The sequence below is a fragment of the Barbatula barbatula genome, assembly GCF_947034865.1.
Source record: "Barbatula barbatula genome assembly, chromosome: 23".
In the NCBI taxonomy this organism is placed as follows: Eukaryota; Metazoa; Chordata; class Actinopteri; order Cypriniformes; family Nemacheilidae; genus Barbatula; species Barbatula barbatula.
In genome coordinates, this window is record NC_136786.1 from 1,841,220 (window position 1) to 1,862,876 (window position 21,657).

At 43.8% G+C, this 21,657-nt stretch overlaps 1 protein-coding gene across 1 annotated transcript in view; it reads right to left on the minus strand.

The window, feature by feature from the left end:
- The window catches only part of LOC306912086 (SH3 and multiple ankyrin repeat domains protein 1), a gene marked incomplete at both ends in the record, with an annotated part of 41,366 nt that overhangs the window by 1,809 nt on the left and 17,900 nt on the right, over window positions 1–21,657 (minus strand). Inside the window, 12 exons of the mRNA XM_079487955.1 lie at window positions 71–1,153; window positions 1,565–4,152; window positions 4,241–4,488; window positions 4,599–4,722; window positions 5,305–5,420; window positions 7,482–7,541; window positions 7,984–8,010; window positions 9,011–9,091; window positions 9,431–9,566; window positions 10,796–10,920; window positions 10,997–11,079; window positions 21,326–21,404. Coding sequence (XP_079344081.1) covers window positions 71–1,153; window positions 1,565–4,152; window positions 4,241–4,488; window positions 4,599–4,722; window positions 5,305–5,420; window positions 7,482–7,541; window positions 7,984–8,010; window positions 9,011–9,091; window positions 9,431–9,566; window positions 10,796–10,920; window positions 10,997–11,079; window positions 21,326–21,404 — 4,750 coding nt within the window. The remainder of the gene's footprint in view (window positions 1–70; window positions 1,154–1,564; window positions 4,153–4,240; window positions 4,489–4,598; window positions 4,723–5,304; window positions 5,421–7,481; window positions 7,542–7,983; window positions 8,011–9,010; window positions 9,092–9,430; window positions 9,567–10,795; window positions 10,921–10,996; window positions 11,080–21,325; window positions 21,405–21,657) is intronic.

The window sequence follows — 21,657 nt, forward strand, 5'->3', positions numbered from 1 at the left end:
CTTTTCCTCACTACACTCATCCACATGTCGCTTTCCGAGCTTGGTTTAAACTCTTAATCTCCTATCTCACCTGTCTGTAAGTCTCTTAAGCGCACGCTCAATGTTCATGCGGTGCCCGACCCGACTCACGCCCAGATCCAGGAAGTCTTCTTTCGTCAGAGACGGCAGATGAGAGCCGTCGATCTCGTTGTCGAGAAAACGCTCCCGGTGCTCGGACAGATTCAGGTACGTCAGCCAATCGGCAACGTCGTATTTGCTCCAGTAGGGGAGAGGCTTGGACACGAAGGTCTGGTTGGGTGGAGGCAGAGTAAGGGGCGGGTAGCTCAAACAGGAAGGGGAGGAGCCTCCGGACAGGAAGTGGGTGGGGGAGAGAGAGCTGGACACCAGCACGTTCTGAGGAGCAACAGGGGAGGGGAGTGGGAAGAGAGCAGAGGTTTGGGGGAAAAAGTGCTCGGAGAAGTGATGTGCTATACCCAGCGGGGGAGTAAGAGGGGGTTGTATTTCGTACGCGGAGCTGTAAAGTGGTGCGGATGGAAAAAGAGGGAGCGAGGAAGGTCGGGGAGGTCCGGGTTGAGGGTGGTCCGAGCAGGAGATGAGAGGACTGGGTACTCGCCGGCGCTGGGTGTACGAATGAGATTCGGTACGCCGCAGCTCCGGCCCGGAGAACTGAAACTCTTTAGCGCGATATTTGGAGCGAAGTTTTGGAGATAAAGGATAGGGGGAGTAAGACGGAGAGAGAGGAGAGTGGGAAATAGCGGAGGGAGAGAGAGGTGGATGAGAGAGGGATATCGGAGAAATGGGTGGATGAGGTAACAATGGTGGAGACAGGGGAGCATGAGCGAGGGAGAGGGGAGAGAGGGGGGCGTGGGGTAATGACGGAGGGGAGAGAACACCATGAGGGAAAGAGATTGGAGAGTTAGACGGCGTCCAGTCTTTAAGAGGAGGTGCGGGTGGAATCTGGGCCAGAGGTAGTGGAATGGGAGTTAAGGCTGGGGTTAGAGAAGTCACTGGAAGAGGAGATGAGGGTCCAGGGTTCGGGTTTAGTCCTGCAGCAGGGCAGTTCGATGTTAAAGAGTTTGGAGAGAATGGACGCTGGAGTGATTGTGCAGAGGGAGGGAGGAGAGGTGCGCAGGCTGTGGGATCACCTGACAACCTGTGAATGAACAAAAAAAGGGATTAGTGTAAAACAAGCTAAATTTTGCAATATGCACGGAACAACGCTCGGATATAGTGCAAAACTGCCTATAAAAGGACAGTTCACCCAAAAATATAAATTCCCATTTATTTACCGTCAAGTCATTCAAAACTTGCATTCAAAAGGTCTCAGTGGTTTTGTGTTCGTACAATAGAAGTCAATGTCAAATCAACATTTCTTCAAAATATATTTTTATATACAAGTTTGGAATGACATGAGGATGAGTAAATAATGAAAATAAAATATTTTGAGTTGAACTATCCCAAAGCACCCCTTACACACAACAAAGTCAAAAGTGCATAGTGGAAATACACATCATGTGATTTTGCGTTCTGGTAAAATTAGAAAAATCACGAGTGTGTTTGTTACCTGTGATTTTGTGGTGGTGCTTGATTCTGCCAGCCTCCTAGCTGTTGTAGTTTACTGCTGAGTTCATTAATGATGCTGGCCTTAACGCTAGAGAGAGGTGAGTTCAGATGGCGGTCCATAAATGCCGGAACCTTGCCCGCACCCTCACCTCCTCTTGCTTGTTCATGTTCCTCCTCTCTTGACCTGTACATGTTGGGAGCAGTACTGGACTGCCGTTGTAGCATCGGCCCACTTTGACCATTCTCCGCAAGAAATTTTGACACGTTGTGCATTTGCGGTTTGGCAAGCGGTGGGTTCGGAGGTTTGGTCTTGTACATGTTCATCTTTTGGGTGACTTTCTCAGTATGAGACAGATCCAGCGATTCTCTTCTGTCTTCTTTAAACTCATCGATACCACACTCCATACTTTCTCTCCTCTGACCCGCTGCACGTTCTTGCTCTCGAGCCTCTTCTCTCTCTCTTCTCTGTGCCAGGTTTCCCACCTGGGGATCGCTGCTGCTCTGACTGTCCAGTTCATCGATTCCAGAATCCACCACGGGTTCCATCCAATCACGCCTCTTGACTGTCACGGGACGTCGATCACCTGTCATTGCAGAATTCATTGTTGTGGTGACAGTCGCTGCAGGATACGAATAAGAAACATTACTGTGGCCTTGCGGCGGGTAGAAAAGAGGTAGAGGCCGATGCAGTGATGTGGGTTCGGATGATGAGGTTGGGACAGAAGGAGAACTGGAGGAAGGGAATATTTGAGGTGAGGGAAGTGACGGAGATAAAGCCGACTGAGTGAGATTAGCCACCTCGCTGTCATACGATGTAAGACTGGACGCGGCTGAGTCTCCAGCCTGGGGTGAATGTAAAGGTTGAGGTTGGTTGGTGTTCGGGTGCGACGGACGCTGAGAATAGACCTGGGCTTGGGGTGCGTTTGGGGGTGGTATTTTGGGACAGAGTTGGGGGGATGGGATTAGAGGAGACTGCGGAAACAGACAGGGATGATCCACAGCAGACGGATGTGCCAGTGTCGGCTGTGAGTCAACATGAGGGTTGTTTGGTAGAGACATGGTGTCTTGCGGGGGTTTGGAAAGCATTTGCTCCGGTAGCGAATGAGATCCTGACAGCTGATTATATCCACTTGTGTCCATTTCGAGTCCGTTTGCAAACTGGATAGGGGGAGGTAAAGGCTCTGCGAAGACAAACTCGTCGTCTACATCCATAGATGGAGCTGGAGGTGGAAGCACCATCACATCTCCAGCTTCTCCGGCCTCAGTATTCCTCCCTCTCTTTGCCTCCTTTACTCCTTCCCTCTCCACCCCAACATCTGCCATCTTCTGTCCACCCCTGTCGTCTCTTCTCTCTACGTCTTGAGAATTGGGATTTTTGTCTGCTGTTCCAGGTTCGTTCTCCTTATCTAAAAAAGATGGTCTTCGGGGTGGAGGCTTGGGCGGTATCCGCTTGTGCCCCTCCCTCTCTCTGTCTCGCAGGTACGTGTGGTAGTGATTGGTTCTGTTTTCCTGAATATGAATCTGATACTGACCGGCTTGATTTTCCTGAAACCGCACCTTTGATGCTACTTTCTCCTCTCTATCCATAACACCCTGCTCATTCCATTCTCCGCCACCACCGCTTAATCTCAGCATCCTCGGAGACGGTGGACGTCTCTGGGACATCGGCCCACCTGTTGTTGCAGACGTGTTGAGTGAGGTGTGTGACTGGTAGATGTAGTAAGGAGGCACTGGTGTCTGATTGGGAGGCGAGACGGCAGAAGGAAATGCTCCAGTGCTGGACAGCTGCCGACCGAAGTGGCGATCATCTCTACGTGTGTGATGGTCATCTTTAAGCGCTCGTTCGCGTGCCGCCAGCGCGAGTCCCAGCGGGCTTGTTGGGTCAAGAACCTTTCCTGTCAAAGGGTGGATAAACGTAGTGGCCTGATGAGGTGTGGCTGATGCGTACTGGGGCAACCCAAACGCGGGTGGCATGCTTAAGGCGTCACCAGAGATCAAGCCTTCGTCGATAGATTTGGAAGGACGTAGACGTGGAGCGGAGGACCTGGGCTCCCCGGAAATCTGGGTAGATTCCTGCTCGTCCAACACATCCTCCTCAGAGGAATAGTAGAAGGAGGCACTTCTCCGACGGGAATCGCGGTAGCGCTCACGTTCTCGCTGTGCTGTGCTCCTGCCAAGTGATTCCAGTTTCGGGGGCAAACTGGGTGGTGGGGGAGGAGTGGGAGATGGGGCAGCGTTTTGAGACTTTCCCTCCATCTGCTCCTCATTAGGCTCAGGAGGCGGCTCTGTGTCCTCGCTGCTCGCATGGCTGCTGTGTCCAGAGCTGCTGGTAGACGGTGCTTTAACTATAATAGTCGGGATTGAAATAGAACATTTCTCCACTTTGCCAGTCGTTTCCTCCACCTTACGCTGCTTTACCAACAGCCCTTTCCCACCCTGACGACTTGGAACTTTGGCCACCGCCGGCACTTGGTTACGCTGTGCGATGGACGGCTTGCTGTTCATGTCAGAGGGGGGTGTGGCGTTGCTATATCCACGCCTCAGGCCGCCCATTCTTGCTCCACTCATCTTGTTGGGATCTGTATCCCCCTGTAACCAAGAGGCCTTGATTATAAAATATCCTGCCATGAACGAGAAAAAAGAAATGTTGGATATACGTAGATATCAAAGTTCTTACCCTCCGGTTGGGTGGAACCCGGTGCTGTGTCTGGCTGTGAGGCAGGTGGTGTGATGGAGGAAGTGGAGGGACAGCAAAGAAATGTGTTGGGGCAGATCTCCGGTCTGTGTGGCCACCAGCGGAAAGCGGTGGCTCAGGCGCTGAGGTGTCGGGCGGAGGGGGGATGTCCTCCGGTCCAGGCACAGAAAGACTGCGGGACAACTTCATAGATGGAGGATGAAGATGTACCCTCTCCTCCTCGGTCACTCCTTTGGACAGAAGAGTACACAAGACAAAGAGTATAATTATTTCAAAGCAACCTCCCATTAGCACGAGACTTCATTCAAAGGATTACTTCAATACTTGCATCTAAACTGACCCATAGATTTCTGACGCATCATCACAGCACGCTGAGTTGAATGGCCTGATGAAAACTGGGCTTGGTTATAACCATACCCAGACCCTGATGACATCATGCCAACACCTGATTGTTCAAATGTTTGCTGTAAAAAAGTTAAACGTTTGAAATATATAATACTGTTTAAATGTTCGGTACATTTTCCAAAATTACACAAAATCTTTCCACTATTATAACTTAAATTGCCATAATAACACTATTTCCACGTTCACCGCATTCAAACATTTATTTTTCGCAATGTGCACCGTTAAATAACTGCTGTTTATTATCTTTTTCTTTGGAGCTGTTTTTAGTGTGCAGTATATTTGTGACATTATGAAATATTTTTTTGTGCCAGAAAAATACAGCTTAAAAATATCATCAACTAAAATATTGAATATAATACATTACAATTATTAACATCATAACAATAAAATATATGTATAAAAAACAGCAATCAATATAATATAGTGCTGCATATATACTGTATATATAAACGGAAAAAAATCGAGTCATATAAAACAATGATAAACCTTGCGAATAATAACTATAGTGGTGCTAAAATCTCAAAGGTATGATCATCTCTTAAACTCCAATGTGGCTAGTCAGCTACTTGTGAAGCACCTTTTGTTAACACCGCTGTATCACTTTGTTAACCAGAAGAGAGATAATGAAACAGAGATGTTACCTCATTAGCATTAAAGCCCTTGTTTCGTTCCTTCTTGCCCCCGTGACCTCTGTGACCCTGAGAGTCAGATGTGCTAATTGTCTGCTGAGCAGCAGCCAGAATCTCGTCCAGTTTATCTGGAGAACAAAAGCGTGGGAGAAAAAAACAAAACTAAACTGTAAATCATGACAGCTTAATTTCTTGCAACCATTTCATTTTTATTTATAGAAAACAGCAGACTGAAGATAGCACAGAGGAGGAAAAGGGTGCAAACATGTCTCGCACTCAAGAGCACACATGCTAACCACTAGGCCACAGCTTAGATTAGAATTACTGGACCCTTCTAAATTGAACCATTCGTCCCATTTCTGTCTTGCCTTTTATTTCAAAAGTGTTGGAAAAAACTGTGCTCGAGCAACTGCAGTCCTTCCTTAAACATAAATGCATTACAGAAAAGGTTTCAGTCTGGCTTTAGCCTGCCCATAGTACGGAAACAGGTCTTCATAGAGTGTTAAATGATATTCTCTTAGCTACAGATTCTGGTGATTCTGTTGTCCTGGTTCTTTTAGATCTTTCAGCAGCATTCGAAACCGTGGACCACTCTATTTTAATATCCCGTTTAGAGTCTGATGTGGGCCTCAAAGGGACAGTCCTTAAGTGGTTTCAGTCGTTTTTATCCGACAGACATTTCTCTGTTAGATTAGGTCATTTCTCATCCTCCACTGGCCCACTCATATGTGGCCTGCCTCAAGGCTCAATATTGGTTACCTCCCTCTTCTCCCGGTACATGTTTCCTCTTGGCTCCATCCTTAGACGGCATGGGGTGTCCTTTCATTTTTATGCTGATGATACTCAGATCTATTTACCCATTAAGAGCAATGACCCTTCAGCTCTGAATGCCCTTTTAAACTGTATAGAGGAGGTTTAAAATCTGGCTAGCTCAAACATATTTTTACGTTAATGAAGATTAAACGGAGTTGATTCTTTTAGGTCTGTCTGCTCACTCTCAGGCCACCAGTCCTGATTTGGGCTGCATATCAACTTTTAGATCCTCTCGTGTGCGTAATTTGGGTGTCCACTTCAATGAGTCGCTGACACTCGACAAGCATATCTCCAGTGTAATTGGCTCAAGCTTCTACCAACTCCGTTTGCTGTCTAAACACTTCTTAAACGCTTCTATGTTAGACGCGGTTGTTCATGCGTTTATCACTACATGCTTAGACTACTGCAACTCACTGTATTTTGCTATTGCTCAGTCACAACTGGTTCAAAATGCTGCTGCGATGTTCATTACAAAAAGCCGAAAATATGACCACATCACCCCCATTATGAAGGCCCTTCACTGGCTGCCTCTCCAACACCGAATTGTTTTTAAAATCCTTTTATTGGTCTATGAGTCCCTGCATAATGAAGCCCCCAGTTATTTGTCAGAGCTTCTGCATTCCTACACCCCCATTAGAAACTTGCGTTCCAGCAACCTGAATCTCCTTATGGTTCCCCAGTCCAGACTTAAATGCAGAGACCGAGGTTTTCCTGTAGCTGGCCCTATGCTGTGGAATAATCTGCCACTAGAGGTCAGTGTCTTCTCATTTTTAAATCTGGTCTAAAAAGACGCATTTATTCGATCTGGCCTACCATAAAGGATGTTTCTTTTTCTGGTTCTTTATTGTATTTGCTTTTATTACTGTTTTTGTAGTATGAGATCTGAAATGTACAGCGCTTTGGTCAGTCGTGTGGCTGTATAACAAGTGTGCTATAAATAAATTAACTGAACTCATTTGTAATTAAAACGGCATAAAATACCACTTTCTTCCAATTGGGCCCTAAAACTGTGAGGTCCCACGAAAAAAAATTATCCAAATCACATGCAAATATGCCTAAAAACAATATTTTAACCACACTATGTGCATCCAACTGTTTACATAAATCTTAAAGAATGTAAGGTAAAACAATAAATAAATCAAGATAAAAAAAATCCAAGATTTCATGCTTGTCTCCAACATCAGTTAAAACAACATCAGAGTACACATTCTCAAAAAGATCCTGCAAATTTTGTATTTGTTCTGGATTGAAAGGGCAACAAATACTCTTGATGTAAAGCCACAACAAGTATAATAATATTCACGATAATGCAGGTATAGAGACATGCTGCCAGAGAGGTTAATATCATAATACACATGGAAAAAACGGTTTCTTACTAAGAGCCATTTGATAGACACTCCTCTTCTTCTCTGGTGCTTGAGAGCTCTCTGTGTGATCTGACACAAGGAAAAAAGTACACTAAGAACTTGAACAAATACAATATCTACAGTACAAACACACCTGACACTTGGACCATATGGAAAGATTCCTGGCTCTAATCTCCTGTTTAAGAGAAACTTTGTAAATCAGTGTTTCTCAAAGGAGGCTAGTTCAATATTACTCATTAATTCATTATTAACAATTTAATTAATTATTCAAACTAAGACAAAACAAGCGTTCATGTTTTATGACAAATATACGGCTGAACACTAGAATATTTTTAAGTCAAAAAGCTTTCCTTTGGCTCAGTGGGTAGGGCACTGTTGTAGATACTTTCAGATGTCTGCTGTCATATGGTTTTCATGTGTTTCACTGACTATAAGCAGTCAAAAAAACAGAAACACACCTGTATACGCACGCATACACACACACATTTAAAAAGGGGGTAAATCAGGTCACCTGGTTTCTTCGTCCATTGTGAAGCTGCTAGAACAAGAAGGTTTATTAGAGTAAAGAAGTGCTAATTTTTGTAGACACGTGCTATTTTTCTTTTTTAATTTTGTTTCAGCATCATTACTTAATTACAAATTAATTCATTTAATAGTGCTACCAATCAGTATAATTTACCAGTGCTTTACTAAAGTTAGGAGATATGCAATCTATTACTAGTTGCCATGAGAACAAACTCATCTGAAACTGACAGATGAGCCAAAAACATGATAGAATTGTTTACAGCCTTAGTTATGATTCTCATTACCACCATTACTTGTGCTATCACTATCAGCTAACAGCACATGTCCTTTACTGATGTACATACTGAGTCTGTTAAAGTGACAGATGAAGTTAATAACATAGGAACGTTTTATCCAACTAAAAGAACATATGAACCTCTCAAAAAATGCTGATGAATACATGTTCTGAAAAACATGTTCAGGAGAGATTTCCCACCAAAAGAAAAGAAATACATGTAAACATACGTACAAAGGTTTTGGGACATTATATGAGGATTTATTTAAATTACTTTAAGCTAGATTGAAGTATTAAGCATTATTGAAATAATTTTGGTCACACTTCAGCATAGGGGCAATTCTCGCTATTAACAAACCATTAACTATGACTTTTCCCCCAATAGACTCTTAATTTGTTGCTTATTAATAGTTAGTAAGGTAGTAGTTAGGTGTAGATATTGGGTAGGAAGAGGGATGTTGAGAATGGTTATGCAGAATAACTGGACTACTAATAAAAGTACTAACAAACAGCCAATATGCCAATAAATAAGTGAGAATTGCCCCCTATACTGAAGTGTTACCCACATTTATTTACTACTGTCGCCTCTGTAACAAGCAAAAGTAAAGAACGAACCTTTATCCACTGCGGGCAAAGCAGAGCGAAACGCAAACAAACAAATATCAGTCAAACAGAACAATGAAAGATAAAATCATACATATGACATCCACGTGTGTGTGTGTGTGTGTGTGTTTTATACCCATCTCCTCCAGTTCTGAAGTCATGGATTTGGAGCGAAGCGCGATAGCTGGAGGAGTCAGTCGCTTGCTTTGCTGAGAAACTACAGATAGATCAAATATATTAAAAATATACATTTTAACTAACATACATGTATGCTGTACATAGTACATACATTACAATGCAAGTATGCAAAACGTTCTCAGTGTTGCTACAAGGGATGCTGTAGGTTATCAATCATTTAGTCTTTTTTAAACTGTTTGTAACTAGCTAAATGAGATTCAACACATCCAGTTAAATGGCCCAAACATTTAAAGCTACAGTAATGTAGTATGTACAGTCGGTCCCTGCACTAGCAGTCAAATAACAGTTACAAATGTATAACTGCATACAGTACGATACAGTACTGTACAGTATGGTTCTATCTGGCAAATCCTCTGACCTTTCTTTTTAGGCATTTCCTCCATCTCTGGATTCCGCGCCACCATGACGACCTTCACCATCAGGCTGTTCCCGCCTTGACGGATCATGTTCACCACCTGCCTGTGTCCCACCTTAACTACATTCATTCCATTCACCTGTAAAAATACACAACATTCTCATACAACGAATCTGAAAATACATAAGTTATATAGATACTGTATGGATTCAAATAGATGCACATAGACATATTTACAGCACTGTGGTTTGTTATTGGACTATATGCATCCACTCTTCCGTACCATGCTGGGGTCTTCATTTTCATCATGGACAAATATTTAATTATTTATTCAAAGTGGTTCAATTAATTATTATATTGTTTAATATAAATAATGAACTTATTCTATAGCGCTTTTGTATTGTTGTAAAAATAATTGTGCTTTAAATAGTTTTGTGCATCAGAAATAAATGGCTTTATGTATAAAAGAATACAAAGTATAATATTAAAAAAATAAAAAAAACAAAGAAAGACAAAATTATTTGCCATAACAAATTGTAAACTAACATTTCTAACTGCAATATTTCAATAAAATGATATTTAATATTATATTAAAAGTGATGTCAACTAGTATTGATAGTTTCATCTTATCAACGTAAACAAACGTTACTGCACATGCACACATGAGATTGTGTGACCCCCATCTCAACTTCTGGTACACATTCACAAACGAGAGGAACCGTTACTTGGCTAAACTTGTCTCTACGATATTTTGACTTTAGACTTCGATACCAAGCTCAACCACTAGATGTCAATGTACAATAGAGTTTCTTTAAATGCGACCGAACTACAGGAATTATTCAACAAATTATTTATTTTAATCAAATGAACACATAACAAAATTTAACAAATTGTTTATTTAATACAATTATTATACAAATTAATATTAACATAAATTAAATACAATCTAAATAGTTATATTATTAGACACTAGCCAAACACAAACCGGAATTTATGCACTTCCGATGAAACATTCGCCAGGTATAAAAATAAGCATCATTTTTCCCCATTGCTAATCCGCGGGAGACAGGCTGTCAACAATAAATCTTTAACGTATAACGACGATGCACACAGAAAATACAAGATATAAGATCTTTCACATCATCATCTTTTCCAAATTCAAATGAAGTCAGGTCCCAGAAGCAACACAGTAAGTTTTAACATCTCAAGAGAATGTGTTAAGATTGTTCAGTGCAGGGCTTCACACCTCACAGATGGAGTCTGTATAACTGAGCCAGTTTTGGCTTTAACTCAACCTCTTTAACACTCTTTCATTCCGTGAAAATCATTAAAAGATTGAGCGCAAACACAGGAATCAACGCTGCTAACCTCTATCAGAAAGTCCCCCATCCGCAGACCGGACCTCCACGCGACTCCCCCTTCATCCACAGACTCCAGGTACTGCAGGGCAGGAAACGCTGGAGTCGGGCTGAACTCCTCCACTGGAGTCTGGGCTGCAGAGATCACAGGTGTGATGTGCTCGGTAAGATGCTGTGATGTGTAATCCGGCGGTTTGTGAATGTAACTCACCTTTGGCTCCTCTGAGAACAAAACCAAAGCCTTCATTGTCTTTTTTCTGCAGAAGTACAGTCTTCTCCTTGATGATGTAATCACTGCGAGAGAGAGAGAGAGAGAGAGAGAGAGAGAGAGAGAGAGAGAGAGAGAAAGATAGAGATGCTGATTTAACACTCTGGGCAGGTGCTGTGAAGTGATGCCATCGCATTTTGATATAATTTATGAGATGTAAAATCTTGACTCACACCTCGTTTATTTTAACTTGGTTTGAAAATCCAAAAAGCAAAAATGACATCACAGACTAATGGTCGTGGCAATTGTTAACTTTTTATTGTGGCGGCTAATTCATATAAATTTATACAATCTTATTTGTTCCTTTTTTCTAATAATACACATTTTTGTTAAATCACATTGTGTGAATTCATACGTAATCGCCACTTTGTTAAATAGCTCAATTCTCATGAGATCACTCAAGAGAACCATACAATTTCAGTAGAATTACAAAACTTCAGCAATTCGAAAATATCATGAAAGAAAAACAGGGACATAAAACAAGAGCTTGAACCAGTTTCGGTTAATTCACCAGTTTGTCCACATCCAAAAAACATCCCCACATGCAGTTTATTATGATCTATAGCCACACACATATTTTCAAGTCAAGAGCCCCTAACGTGCGTGTCGTCATCGCCACCGGTCAAATGCAGATTCGTAAATACATTATGTTTGAACTTGATCCCAGTGTTCAATTCTCAAAAATTGCTTTTGCATTTATGCATTTGAGCTGGCACTTGACATAACGGACATCAGAGTTATACATTTTTATCAGTGTTTATCTGTGAGATTGAATCTGTAGATGAGAGCGCAAATTTAGTAAACGCTCCTATAGAGAGCTATGCTGAGGTCTTGGGTTGGAGGATGTAATGAACATCATTTCTGTAATTATTAGAATTTTCCATGTAAAACTTATTTTTGAAAAAATCCAGAATCAAATTTTATGTTCTGTTAAAGTTGATCCATCTTAAATTTCAATCAAACGCCATAAGCAGATTTTTTGCTGGCATGCCTGACATCATTTAACATGAACAGTTCTGAAAGGCAACATCATGTTGGATCTGTGTAGGAGCGACAGCAGAAAAGATGCATACATGACGAAATGCAAGTGAGCGCAACTCAACTATCTATGATGTTTTACTGGAATCTCCACACACACCCATAATGACTCACACACATTTTCAACGATTCAAAAACACATGAACATGAAACACAAACACACGCACTCATCTGCAACATTAGCCCACGCCAGAAAAAAACGTGTCTAAAAGCAAATCCACTATATTAGAGGAGATTGACCGCATTTACGTTAAAATGCACACACACACATACACACACATACAGAGGTTTGATTTAAGATAAACGACACCTCGACAGTCTGCATTCACACACAATGATATATACCCAAAAACATCAAAACATCGATTCTGCTCAACGGTCTATCTTCTACCTCTTCAGAGCATCCATCTGCCTCTCTCGCCCTCCCTCTCTCTCTCTCCGCAATAAAAGAACGGACGAGCCGGTACCTGTAAATGAACCAGACGCTGCGATTCTGGGGACCAAGCGAGGGCCATGAGGATGACAGGGAGAGAGGGAGAGACAGATCTTTCTCTCCATATCCCCCCATTGCCATGTGCCCCCCCTTCTCGGAGCGCACCTCCTCCTCTCCAGCCCCTCGTCTCTCGGTACGCGCGCAGCCAGAGGAGGAGAGGAGGAGAGAGAGAGAGACCTGGCGTATCAAAAGCCTTCATGCTTAAGACAGAATTGGACGAGGGAGGAGGGGAGAGAGAGAGAGGATGGGTTTAAAAGCGCGCTTACATTCACTCACTGCGACATTCAGAGAGAGAACAAGGAGGGGTGTGAATAAAGAGGCGGGCAAAGCAAAACAGAGAAAGAAAGGAAAGTGTGTGGGAGAGAGTGACGTGTTTTAAAGGGACAGTCAGCCATAAATGAATATCATGAAACCTGTAGGATGCCCTTTCTCATAGAGAACACAAGTGAAACATTCACACACAACGACAGTTCGTGTTGACCACATCCGTCACGCTTAAAAAAATCAATAGGAGATTCAAGTCAATTTTCAACAATGATGTTTCCCAGTCAAATCTCATTTGCATATATTAAAATATGTATGCATTACAACCGCTATGACATAAGTGTGATGCATTCGTGGTGCTTTTATTTCCTTTTTCAAAGCTTTATAACCCATGGCCGCTGTGGTGAGGAAGGCGGGACGAGAGCCATGAGGCGGGGTCGGTGACTTGAGTGATAGTTAGAATGAGCTGTGCGCACACCGGTCCCGCATACCTCACGGAGAAGATCGGGAGCTTAAGAGGACGAGCAGCAGGACTGTTGACAAGAGAGGACCAGGCCCGGACATATGTTAAGTTTGTGTTAATGTTTTGTGGCCGGCAGTCTACCATGAGGTGGCTGCCGGTCCTTTACTTCCGTGTTATTGTTTGATTATTTTGATTAAAGTTTGTTGAATGTTCTCTGGTTCCGTCCTACTAACTTCCCCTTTATAGATCTTTGTTACAGTGGTGACGAAACCCGGGAGACAGGCGGGACATGCTCCTTTCTACCAAGAAGTTTGGGCAGTGCGAACCAGGGACATCCGCCGGCGGATGCCCGAGGCGGTGGTGCTGGATCGAGATGAATCGGCTGTGATGGAGAGACCGTTGCCGTGCTCCTTGGCTGAGGTGGAATGGCGGCCATTAAGGCGGGAGCGAAGGGGTTGTCGCCGTTGACGGTGGGCCGGAATCCTGCCTCCAATATCCATTAGGGTGAGGACAGGAAACGGGGGACTCGCTGCTGGCTACCCTCAAGCCGAGAGCCATCACCAACCGCCAGGAGGCGGAGGAGGATCGAGCTGTCCCCCCGACGTCCAGCATCACCGCATTGCACCGTGAGGAAGAGCCTCTCGGCTGGGCTGAGGATCGAGCATGGGCTTGTCGGGGAGAAGATCGGGAGCTTAAGAGGATGAGCGGCAGGACTGTTGACGAGAGAGGGCCGGGCCCAGACATGTGTTAAGTTTGTGTTTATGTTTTGTGTCCTTTACTTCCGTTTATTTTTTTTTCATTGTTTGTTTATTTTGATTAAAGTTTGTTGAATGTTCGCTGGTTTCCGCCTCCTTCCTTCCCCTTTATGGATCTTTGTTACAGCCACCATCTACTGTCACTGCATATAAAAGGAACAAAAAAAAACCACAAGAAGTGGAATTTAAGTGACTCATGAGCTCTCAGAGGCAGTTTACATAAAACCTTTTATGTGTTTTGTCAGTTCATTTACACGACAACTGATTTTTGGGGGACAAAGTGCAAGCTTTCGGCATTATCGTTTCCATGTTAACTCTCAAGGTGGCGTTTTCCGAAAACGATGACGTCATACGCATGCATATTAAGCGTTCAGTCAGTGGGCATGCTGAACGCTTAATAGGCATGCGCATGACGTCATCGTTTTTCCCCAAACAATACTGGCGGCCTCCATTCTACTTGGTTGTGCTGCGTGACATACTTAATATAATTTCTCCAGCTAAAAGTAGTTCAGTCACGACAACTCTCGGTGTGATGATTTCAATCGGCATTTATTAGTATGGACATGAAATGTATGTAAGCTTGATTTTGGAGAACGACATCTGCTACGCTGCTGCTGGTGGTGAGATAGTACTGTGGCGAGCAGGGCGGGCGAGAGCCGTGAGGGAAAGGTGGAAGTCAGCTGTGCGAGCGTCAGCTGTTCGTGCACCGTCTCCCATCTCTCACGAAGGAGCTTCGGGAGCATAAAAGGACGAGCAACAGCAGTGTATGACAAGAGAGGACCAGGCCTGGACTTTATGTTTTGGTTTAGTGTGTTTGTATGGCCGGCAGTCGACCGTGAGGTTTTTTATTTTATTAAAAAATGTGTTTTACGTTCGCAGGTTCCTGCCTCCTTCCTTCCTCTTATTGAATCAGGTTACAAATACATATATAAATAACAAAAGAAGGACGCAGCAAGGATGTAGAACCCTGTAGCAGATATCTACAAGTGGAGCTGGGGAGGAGGAAGGATAAGGGAGCTTTTATAATCTCGCCCCTTTTCTAGCTCCTTGAGTCATGACATTGCCATGGTTTGTTGTGTTATGTGTGGAGACACGTGGCTTTTGTTGTTTCTTGCCACCACGTGTCATCCTGTCATGTCTCTCAGCCCTGGCCTTGTTTCTCCGTTAGTGATGCCATTGGTGTTTAGTCTTGTCACCACCCCCGGTCAATCTTCCCTTTAGTGTTTCATTTCCCTCACCTGCTCCGTTTAATCCTCCTGTTAGCTTTCCCTTAGTGTTTCATACTAGTCACCTGCTACCACTCTCCCCATGTAATCAGCCCTCGTTAGTGTCTCCCTTTTATATTGCTCCAGTTTCCCTCTGTCCTGGGTCAGGTCTTTGTCTAAGATTTCATGTTTAAGAGTTCATCGTGTATGTGGATTACCCTTGTTCTGGATTACCCTTGCTTTGGTTTAAAGTTTGTGGATTTATTATTTAGTTTTCCTAAAGACCTTGTTTTGTCACCCTTGTGGGAAGTGTTTGTTTGCACATTTTTTGGTTCATGTTTTCCCCCTTGTGGGTGTTTCATTTAGTAAAGCTTTTTATTGTACCCTTAGTTCTGCCTGCATCTGGGTTCTGTCTAAAACAACGTGACAGTTATTTATGTTTGCCAAGTGACTTAACTCGCCACTGTTTGCATACTGGTTTGCCTGACAGGGGGGCCTGCTAGAATTTTATAGTTTTATTTAATTAACACTGCATATAGGAATTTATAGTCTGTCTGATATTTGACCCATGTTTTGACTTGCATAACCTTATATGTTTTGTTAAGTTAATGTTTTCTTGTGCAGCTGCTTTGTAATAATGAAAATTGTAAAAAGCCAATATAAAAAAAGCTGACTTGACTTAAAAACGTGCCTATAAATTTGCCTAAATAACATGCCTGTACAATGTGGTTTCATCTAAAGCAGTGTAAGGAAGCTGGTTATTTATAATTATTATTTTATTTATTTAACACACAAAATGGAGCATGAAGAGGGAGAGGAAGTAAACAAATAATAAATATAGGCCTACCCAGCACCACCCAAGTCATAGATTAATTGTCTTTAGACCTATAATGTATTTGTGATTAAGCCTTATGTTAATTTCCTAGGCTTACCCATCTCCTTAATTGTAGCAGATGGAACACTTGGAGTAGCTGTAGTTGCTGCGCCTATCCTGAATGAGTGGGGAGTGAAAAAGTCTGGATTAAGTCTGCCTAGACGGCATAGCTGTTTTAGTTTGGAGGAGTTCCTGGAGCTGGTCAACGGTTTGCCCTATGGTTTGCACAAGCGCAGATCCTGGGTAGCTGCGTTTCTCTGAGTTTGAAGAAATCGAGACATGGAAAAAAAGGGGTAAAACACAGAATCAATGCTAGATAAAAATATGTGAGGCCCATTGTTAAATTTATCAACAATGGGATCGAAATCTCCCCTTCTGAGCTTGTGGAGCAATTTGTGCAGAAAATGTAGAGTAATAGGACATTTTCTTTCTTTGTTGGGGAAGTCTTCGCAATCATTTTCACACTGACAGCAGGCGAATGGCTTGGTGCATTGGTGTCCAAGCAGCAAAGAGGAAACTGGATGCCTGCTATCGCAGCCTTAATGGAAGGAGGTTGTAATTTACGGGAATTCCGTAGATCGTGAAGGCAGCTAAAATATAGAAAATGTCACAGTCCTGTCTGCCCACTTTTCCTCCATTTTCAACACGTGGACTCCCTTTCAGTGGACCTCACATTTCATGGACTTCATTTCCCATCTCCTCCTTGCACTGGACACCATCTTTGATTACACCCGCACCTGAGACCCATGATCACACTCGCACCTGAACCTCATCCCCATGGACACTATATATATGCTTTGTGTTTTGTTGTGTTTGTTGTCAGGTCTACTAGTTAGGGTTAGGGTCGTTTAGTGCCGACCCAGTAGTTCTTTTACCAGCGTACCTGTGTATTTCTTACCTGTTAACCTGTGTATTTCTTACCTGTTTACCTGTGGATTACGTACCTGCTTACCTGGGTATTACGTACCTGCTTACCTGGGTATTACTTACCTGCTTACCTGGGTATTACTTACCTGTTTTCCTGGGTATTACTTACCTGTTTTCCTGGGTATTACTTACATGATTACCTGGGTATTACTTACCTGTTCACCTGGTGATTACGTACCTGTTCACCTGTGGATTACGTACCTGTTTACCTGTGGATTACGTACCTGTTAAACTGTGGATTCCTTGCCTGTTTTACTTTTGGAGCACTTACTCGTTTACCTCTGGACTGTCAATAAACTATTCTAAGGTAGATACCGTCTTGTGGTGTGGCTCGTCTTGTGTCCAGTAAACCTGATGACAGAAAAATGGGTCTGGGTGGAGTCAGAGGTTTTAAGGCTGGAATTATCCATTCACCGTCTAATTAATTGTATTGCTTCCTCCAGATATGATGCGAGACTATTTAGTCTAGTACTGTTAGGCAAAACGGAGGGCATGTAGCACTGGCTGGAAGAGTATCTGGGTAGTAGGAGTGAAAGTCGTGCTATAATTTGACTTCTCAGATTGTGAGGTATTGCTGTAGCTGGTGAAATGAAAGGAGAACTGTTTGATGGTGCTGCCAGCACCGTGGCAAGGCTGTACCGGGGAGAGATTTTGTGGGATGGAGAAGCTGTATTATCTGATGGGAGGGCCATGGATGGCAATTAGGCTGTGGATGGAGAAGAAGGGCCGCCGTTTTCCAGGGTTGAGAACGGAATGGTTGACTGTCTTCAAAAACCGGGAGAAAAAACGTTCCTGGTGGCATAAGCCGATTTTAGGTGAGATGTTTTGGTTGAATGTCCGGGTATAAAAGGGAGACGGCGTGCTCATTCCTTCCAGATTCTACGACGCGGTGCACAGAGATTCCCCTGTGCGTCTTGGCGGTTCCAGAGGTGTTTTTCTAAAGGAGCTAATTTCCTTAGCGTGGCATCGCCCGCTGATCTCATGGGTGCAATACACTCATTGAGGACGGGGATGGACACGGTGGCTGCCGCAGGTGTTCGGGGGTCCGACCACTGTGGCAGCCTTCGTGGATATGTCCTGCCCGCATTGCGGGCGGATGGCGATTCAGACGTTGCGGTCACGGTGGCTGTGTTCTGCCAAGTTCCAGCCACCACCTCGTCAACTTCCCGTTCTGTGACCGCAGTGGCTATGGCCCTGCCGGCAGCGGCGGCGAGCAACGAGGGTGATATGGGGATTATCGTGAGCATTAACCCGTCAGCAGGTCAGGTCGCGGACCGCTCGTGCTCTGTCTCACCCCCTTCGGCGCGTTCCCGTCGAGCTGACTCTGTCGTCCTCTCTTCGCTCGGGATAGGGGAGGCAGCTACGGGCTATGTCGACGCACAGCAGCCCTCCGTGGTATAGAAGCAGACTGGCCTGCCGTGACCCGGCCGCCTTTCGGCCGTCGAGGTCTCACAAGTGGTCTGCTCCCCAGCAGCCTGGCCTTCTCGTCGATTCTGGTTCTGGTGCCCCCTCAGGTGGCCCCCCGGAAGAAGGCATCGTGGGAAGGACCACCCAGAGAGATTGAAACCACCGGGCCCAACCCCAGCCATTTCGTCGCTGGGCGGTCGGATTGGGACGGTCCCTGCCCCATCCCAACACCTGCTGGGCCCCTACGGGGACCTAGCGCCCGCATTCTCACAAGGAGACATCTCTCTCTGGGTCCCTCTTTTTTCAGCCGCTCTCACCCTCCGAATGACGGTGTTCGGCAAAAAATAAGCAGCACTCTCACGCTATCGCCGGGCAGGTGAGTTAGCGGAGCTGGCCCCCCCTGCGGGTGGGACCAGCACTGCTAGCCATTGAACCACCCCTGCGGGACCGATGAAGCAGATCATATCTCCAGCCCCCCTGTAAGGTCCCTGGGTGCTTGGTTAGCATTCCCAAACCATCACGGTGGCCGGGAATACGATCCGTCTCGGCTAGTCGATCCAATTTGCCAGACCTCCGCCCGAGCTTTGGGCATCCTCTGCAGAGGCAGGGATGCTCCCGTGCTCCGGACCGGGGCTGGCCACCCCACTGGCGAAGGAAGTGATCGAGCCATCCCCTTGGCTGAGACGTCCAGCAGGTTATCAGCCTGCTCTATCAGACACCAGGATTGATTTGTGGCCATTGACCTGAAGGACGTGTACTCTCATGTTCCAGTCTTCCCTCTGCATTGTCCAGGGGCGGGCATGTCAGTACAGGGTCCTCCAATTCGGTCTGTCCCTGTCTCCACATACCTTTTGCAAAAGTTGTGGAACTCGCCCTCACTTCCCTGGTAGAGAGGTTTGCGCGTGCTCAACTATCTCGACGACTGGCTATCTTGGCTCACTCGTGAGATTGGTTAGGCACACACACAGGGACCTGGTGCTCTAGCACCTAGACCGTTGGGATTACGGGTCAACTGGGAAAAGGGCCAGCTCTCCCCTGCGCAGAGCTCCTTTTTTCTCGGTAGGGAACTCGACTCTGTCTCCATGACGCCGTGCTCACTTTCGAACGCGTACAGTCAGTGCTGAACTGCTTGATCTTTTCAGTCAACAGCCAGCGGCCCCCCTGAAATCAATTTCATTCATCAATTTCATAGGCCTTTTCAAAACTGGTCAGAAGATGATAGGTCAGAGGTTACATACGTAACCAAGACGTTTCATGCCTGAACTATATATGCATATTTTTATATACAACCAGCGGAGACATAGTATTTATATACACAAACTATAAACGCACATACATGCCGATAAAGTGTATTACATTTTTTTTACATTAAAACATCCACTGGCCTGGCATGCATAATAAAGCGTTTTAACTCGTTTTCCCAGATCCATGTAAATGCAGATCGTTTCCGTGAAACTTTCAAAAACGCAAATAATTTTTTTTAACGTAACCTCAGAGTTATATTTTAAAGAGCAAAGTCAAAGTTATACTGCTATCAACTGAAATCTTCATTGTCAAATATTTCCGAGTTTGCAATATCTGAAATGACTTTTGGTTATAAAACACACAAGAGCCAATGATATCAAACCTGCAGCGAGTCAATATTTTCACAACATACTCCTGTCAATAACAACTTGCATTTCAGCAAGAGAAGAATGAATGGAGATTAGTGGTTTTTGTAGCTCGATACATACGGTCAACAAAGTACAAACTGTAATTTATATTTGAAGAGTTCATTTGCAAGAACAGATGACTCAAAAATCTTGTTTTTCTATTGTACAGTTGGGTTATTTAGATTAAGTAATGATAATTCAAAACAAAACAGCAAACTGACAGAATAAAAACATGATAACATAACAAAACATAATTTTTGAAAGGTCTCTTTTTGCAAATAAACTCTAATTATGTAATAGGCAAACGTTTTTATCCAAAGCACCTTACTGAGAAAAAACCACAAGCTTTGCGCTGCTAATATAATGCTCAGTTACACTACACGTACAGAATAGAGGTGAGTGAGAAAATTGTTTAAAAATGTCCCTTTAAAGAGCCATACAGATTTGAAACACACACAAGGATTGGTAATAACTGGATTTGATTTTTGTGTGAACTTTCCCTTCACCACAGAATTGTGTTGAGTGGGTGAGAGGTAGAGGGATACGAGCGGATGCTGTTAACTGCACATACTCAGCACACATAGCAACAGATGACCAACACTCCTTATATATGAACTGGACAGAAACACACTTATACAAAAAGATATATGCACATGATGTACATATTCAAAGTAATAACCAATGATTTTAGCTGATGTACTGTATGTGTGTATGTGTGAGAGAGAGAAAGGAAAAATGCTGGAGAGAGACAGAAGTGGTCACGCTGCATGTGATAATGTTCCACGTGAGCGTGACAGATCCAAACATTGTTGTATAATTTCTGAAGCGGCTGGAGCATTTGCATACATGTCTAGTGGACATTGAGATCTGCTTTTTGCAACGTACCTGCAAATGGTTGAAGCAGAGAGAACCCACTGATCTTTTGAAGCATCCTTTTACAAAAACCACTCATCATAGTTTTACTGGATTAACATTTTTACTCTTACCTCTTACCTTATCTACACTATACGGTAGATTCCTTTGTATCTTTAACATAAATATTTAAGATATGAATCTAAGCTTATGTATCTAATTTCACTTAATCATCTATAAAATAACGATTTATTTATTATTATTGTAATGATGTCTTATAGTGTGAACATTCAAACTGGTTTCACATTAGAACAGGTGGATGTATCTTTGTTGTGTTCCCACCTGGGCACCTCGAGACCGTCGTACGTTCCTACAGTGTAATGACGAAACAGCTTCCTCTTCGCTTTCTCGCTGCGGCTCTCTGAAACACACACACACATTTCTGTTAGCACATGTAGGCGTGTGTGTGTGTGTGTGTGTGTGTGGAAGAGCGGTACTCTCACACGGATGTGATTTGTGTGCTGTATGGACAAGATTACATGAGTAGGCAAACCAGCCTCCACAGGAAAATGCTTTGGGGGCTGTCCTCAAAAAGAAGCTAAATCACTATTCACTTCTGAAAAGACAGATCCTGTTATTTTTCTTTAGGAACTATATTTCAGTTCATGTAAAAC